This window comes from Parasteatoda tepidariorum, chromosome 4, assembly GCF_982258835.1.
Source record: "Parasteatoda tepidariorum strain Cologne lab strain chromosome 4, Ptep-v5.0, whole genome shotgun sequence".
NCBI lineage: Eukaryota > Metazoa > Arthropoda > Arachnida > Araneae > Theridiidae > Parasteatoda > Parasteatoda tepidariorum.
The window spans coordinates 90184136-90190159 of record NC_141758.1 but is presented as its reverse complement, the minus strand read 5'-3'; the positions used below and the strand labels follow the sequence as shown (position 1 = coordinate 90190159).

The 6024-nt window shown below is 30.8% G+C and overlaps 1 protein-coding gene across 1 annotated transcript; it reads right to left on the bottom strand.

Moving 5' to 3' along the window:
- Window positions 1-1872: 1872 nt before the first annotated feature.
- On the bottom strand, window positions 1873-5466 carry LOC147812018 (uncharacterized). Its single transcript, XM_087161604.1, has 2 exons — window positions 3306-5466; window positions 1873-3129 (listed from the first exon to the last, which is right to left on the bottom strand). Exons 1-2 carry the CDS (start codon window positions 3314-3316, stop codon window positions 2676-2678), a joined length of 465 nt encoding a protein of 154 aa, XP_087017730.1. The 5' UTR covers window positions 3317-5466; the 3' UTR covers window positions 1873-2675.
- Window positions 5467-6024: the final 558 nt, after the last annotated feature.

Below are 6024 nucleotides of genomic sequence, written 5' to 3'. Positions count from 1 at the left end.
ATTAATATAAAACCACTTACTTTTTGTTAAATGTTTTGGAGAACAACTCATTTTTGACTTACTACTTCATTGAAGATAGTATTATTCTTTTGTGTATCTTTTAGCTAACCGCAATTCCTTCGTACAATGATTTTTTTTTGAAGTGATACTTCTTATGCGACTTCCAACAAGGTTGCGTTAAACGTTTAACGCTACATTTTTATTGACCGGGAAATCACGTGGTAGGATCCAGTTTTCCCTCATTCATTTCCATATTGTTTTGGTTCCCACTAGCATAAAAGTAATAAAAGTCATAAAAGTATTGTTTTTCTATAAATATTTTTTTAGTTTGATTTGATACACATATAATATAATAGGATAGCATTTTTTATTTTCGAGCGGAGCAGGAAAAAGAGTCGTTGAATAGAACTAGTGATCCTTCTACGACTGCTGATTCTTCTGCAATTAACGTCGCAGGTTACGAAGTTTAACTTCTTCCGCGCGGAGGAACTCCACGCACTATTTTTTTTTTTTTTTTTTTTTTTTGTTAAATTTTTTAGAGAACAACTCATTTTTGTCTTACTACTTCATTGAAGATAGTATTCTTTTGTGTATCTTTTAGCTTACCGCAATTCTTTCGTACAATGAATTTTTTTTTATCTTTATGACTTATTGTATGTATCTGCAGTGAATTATGCCCTCGCCAAAATGTCGTTGTGGCGAATTGCGCCCTGACAAATTGTGTGCGAAGAATGGATAGTGTTTTTTACGCTAGAGCAGGTATTGAGCTCGAATTTGTTATTTCTTATCGCTCGAACACGCCATCTGGGGAGAGATCAGTTTCATACCATCGGCCCTTCTCCCTTCCCTCTCCTCCTCTTTTCAGTTGTATAGGAAATGCGCTACGACATTTTCCCTTTTCTTAATATTTTTCCTTTTTATTTAATAAAAATATTTTTTGAAATTTCCGTGATGCTTTTCTTTAGAAGTATGTTTAATGTAGTTTTCAGTTCCATATAGTTTTCCAACTTAAAAGATTTTAATCTATATGAAAATCAAGAGAGAAACTAACGTACTTCCTTCCTCTATGACTCTCCACGCGCTAATGAGGAAAGCATGTGAAGTGTTGCCATAGGTAGAGAGTTCTACTCTACGCCACCTGCAGCCCATTTCGATCGCCAATTGAAAACACCATCCATTGCCTCACAATGAATTGTCGCCTTTACAATGCTAAACCTAAGGACTGTTCTTACTGCATGCAAAAACTCCTAACAGGGTGTGAAAATCTGATTGATTACCGAAATCATTTTCGCTGCATGTAAACGTTTTCAGTGGTTTTCCTTTGCGTGCAACGCAAAATGTGATCATTTTGATATAATCCTAAAGTAAACTAATTGCTAGTTAATTTATTTTATATACCAACAAAAGCAATCTGAAAAACATTTTAGTTTGTTTTTCTTAGCGTGTAACGCGAAATTTGATAAATTTAGAATGGATGTTTAAAGTGTCACGTCCCCATGTATTAAAAGAAACGTTTGTTGGACACAAGAATCGAAAAGATGCTGCGCTGAAAAGGATTATTGATGACAAACAAAAGGAGGATTTATACGACAACAGATATTTTTTCCTTTTAATTCTTTTGAATAATAAATTCAATATATTGATATTGCCACGTATTAGATTAGTTTATAATAAATGCCTCCTGTATGTTTAAGTGAACTGTTTTTATTGATTATTTATTAAAATAAACAATGCTTAAAAAATGTATTAATCTTAGTCAAGTTCAAAGATAATGCACAATTTTAAAGTTCAAATGACAAGATAGCAAGACTTGGCATTGGATACGGCTAGTTGCCCTTGTATCTGATGATAATATTCATGTGTATGGTTGACAACGTACACATTATCCTTGATTTGGAGGATATAATCTTTAACCAATTTCAATTTGTCATCAAGATTATCTTCCCGATATTTGTATGGGCGTTTTACTTCCAATATACTTGTGGAACCATCCAGATTACGAAAAAATCCATCAGGACTAGCACCAAGTAACCCAGCCACAGCCCGCTTTCATTCACATTAACGTTTAAAGTTGTCTCCAATACAGAAACACCGGCTTTTTCATTATGAAGGCCCCATTGGACTTGCTTGATTTTTGACAAATCTTTTGAGCCTTCCAGTCGTGTATAAAGGGATTTGGGATAGCTGCTTCGTTTAATGGCTTTAATAACGCATCCAAAATGGCTGGCTGTGAGGCGAAACTTCCTATACCTTGCCCATTTCCAATTTAAACTCTGTCCTCTTGTTTCTATTTCTATTTTTTGTTTCCATTTCTGTATTGCTAAGTAAATAATACATGGAATGACATAAAACTATTGTTCTATGTTTTACTGCTTCACAACAATACAGAAAATTAAGGAAAATTGTATCGCCGAATTATTCTACCATACTTGCTTACTCCAAAAAAATAAAAAGCAAAGCGGAATAATATCAGAAAATACAATATATAATATTATATAGCATCAAAACTAACGCAAAATAATATTATGGCGAACGCTCGATAATATTAGTTTGCATAGAATCTAATATTGTATAATGCAGAGCAAACAGCGACCTCTTGTATCTTTCTAATATTAGAAGTTGTGCAAGATAACGTTAGATTTTGCCGATTTTCTGGTTTTATCTAATTTTAGGTGCTACTTGGGTATGGAAGATATATCTTCAGGAGACAATTTCGCCTTCTCAAGAATATAAGAAGAGTTAAAGGGTGTGTTTTCCCTCGAAAATAAAATTTCCTCCATTGAAATAAGATTTAACGTAGCTGGAGGCGACTCATCAGATAAAAGCCAAGAAAAACCTACAATAGCATCTTGTTTAACAATATCTGTGAGAAATTCTTTTCTCATGATGTGGAGAAAAAAAGGCTTTGCTACTTTCAATTTCTTGCACGGAAAAAGCTGATCAATCGTTTGAACGTCTGAAGTTTTCTTTTGGAGCTTTTTCAAATCCCACTTGCAGAGTTGATGATCAGTAACTGATACATTGTGATGAGCATATATCAGTGCCGCTGCCATATGGTGGCACAAAACTGTTCCTCTGGGACATTCACGATGTGCACTGTCGACAGAGCCATCTCTTTTAAAAAATAATCTACAAGAAGCAAAAAGATTAATGGTAATTAAAAATTCATAGTAACTATCAAATCAATATTGCCGTAAATATTTTTTAATAAAGCCAGAGAGAAAGATAAAATACAACGCAAGATTAAAGAATATATGGAATAATAGTAAATAAATAAATAAAAAAAATAGAGAAATACCACAAACCTGCACAACATAAGTTTTATCTTTCATACTAGCATCAATAGTTGCTTTAATGATGAACTTGTCCCCGTCATAATTCATTGTTTATACATGCCCAGATTCAACAGCATTTTCTAGAAGTTTGGGCTCACTAGCAAAAAAAGTAGCGATATGGTGGAATTTGATGATTTTTTTTCTAGCCATGATTAACTAAAATATAATTATTTATAGATATAATATCTTAGTTAAATTTATTAGGCTTTGGAAAAACATTCCACATATCATTGCAACAATGAAGATTACAATTTTAATACTTATTCAAAAAGCCAATGTTCTATTACTTTATAACAATTTTAATTCTTATGTACAATTTATGAAATAGATTGGAATAACCATTCAGTTAAGAATAAGCTATTATTTAAACGAATAATGCTTGATTAAATTAATAAAGGGATCTTAACAGTCAACAAAATGACCTCAATAAAATTTATTTACATTACAAAAAATTTAAAAAACAGAAAGGAACAAAAATTTAACCCTAAAGAAAAATTAATGTTTAAAGTTGTAATAGTTTTCCCCGCCATGCCCCAACCACCTGACTATAAAGTCCCAACTTCTTTCACAAATTTTTTTAAATAAAGTAAAAAATAAAAAAAAGTTTGAAAATTACGTTACGTTTTCTAAAAAGAGCAAAATAGGAAACCACACATTCGAAAGACCTAAAGGAGTGAATAATTTATTATAGCATAGTGCATAGTATGTTTTCATAGTGATGCATAGTATGTTTTAAACATAACAAAAATTGAACTGTTTTTTCCAGTTCAGTTTACTTGAAAAAATAGTTTCTTCTTTCGAATTTTATTACTTTTCTAATATTTAGTTCTGTGCCAGTAAGTTTGTTTTGTCGCGAAACAGTTTCCCAGCAACGCTTAAAAACAATTATAACTTACACCGCTACAATTGAAATTTGGGCACTCTTTGTCAGAAAGGTGTAGAAATTTCAATTGACCTTAAGTTCTATGTGGCTATAAAATGATGATCAGTGTTTCCGCTAGTCTTTTGAAACTACGGGCCCTTAGGAGCCAAGATATCCATACTTCTGGGTCCTTTTTTGCCCCATTCAAAATATGAATTTTCTACCACTTTAAGGAAAAACTGTGTAATTTGATACTTCGAATTCCAATTTTATTTTTCAGTTATTAATAAAAAGAATACATATATATGTTACGATAAAAACCCGAAGTTTGGTACATTTTATGTTTTAACCGGTAAAAGTTTGAAGTATGCCTTTAATGTGATTCCATTTCAGCCTTTGAGGTAAAACCTAGTAGTCACTAAGCTACTTCTGTAAATCATGGGTTTTACTGGTAAAATCGAAAATTTACCAGATTTTGGAGTTTTACATTAACATATATATTTAAAGTTAGGTTGAAATTTTACTTGCTGAAACCTGCTGAAGCATTATTTCATTTTTTTTCTTCTTCCTTCGCTGAAGAATTACACACCCCGAAGGTCGGAAACTTCACAACTTATTTTTTGCGTCCCCTCAGCGATTTTTGGCGTGATTGACATGCTGTTGCGTGTAAACGAAATAACTAAAAATACATTTATCTTAAAGCATTGAGAATTGACTTGAAAGCACCACAGTAAAAAATCGAACGCCAGTCAGAAAGTAATCGAAATTGTGTCTGCAACATTCCAAGTTAAGAGAAAGGATATTGAGATAATCAAGAATTTCGGATACGTATAATCTCGATACTAATTAAATTAATAGGATTCCAGCTTCTCATACGCGAAAGTGGATTTATAAAAACGTAGCAAAAAATATGCTTATTTACGAACATAATCTCGATACTAATTAAATTAACAGGATTCTAGCTGCTCATACACAAAAGTGGGCGCACGTAGCAACGCACAGTGGGACAAAATCAGAAAACTGCGGCCAAAATTAGAAAATTAACTTCAAAGTTCTAAAAATTGATCACCTATAGGTTTTTTGGGTCGCTGATTTCAAATAGTCAAAATTTCAACAAAAAAAAAATGGCGGATGATTATTGAAAAAACTTTAAATACTAAATAAAATAAAAAATTTTACTAGCAGTTTTTGAGATCTTTGATTACAAATTTGTGGTTAATAATTTTAAAAAATAAAGTAATGGATGGAAAATCGCAAATATTTATCAAAACAAATTTAAACTAAATAAATTGAATCAAAATATTTAAGATTGTTAATTACAAATTCGATTATCGAATTGAAAAAAAATAATGAATCTATTTTGCTTGATATAAAAAATTTTGAAAATGTTATAACAAAAATAATAATCTCAAGTTAATTTTTATAATTTTTTCATTATTATAAAAATGACACAAACTATAAAAATCGATATATCAGCCAAATTCGCAAATATTCGCAGCTAATTTTTTCTGAGTATATATACCAAACAAATGTACACATTTTTTTTTTACCTCGGCAACGTAAGCCTTTTTTTTTTTATAGAGCACCCTAAAGTTACAATTTCATTGTACAGGGCAGAAATAGGGAAATGGCTCTGGTTTTAATAGTATTTATATAAAATAATATCTTAGAAATACATATATATATATAAATATATATCTTAGAAATACATTTATGTATAAATCATGCATAGTTTTAATATTTTTATTTACTATAAGGATTTATCATATTAATAAAAATTTAACTGAAAAATTAATTTTTTTTTTACTTTGACTTTGTTTCCATTTA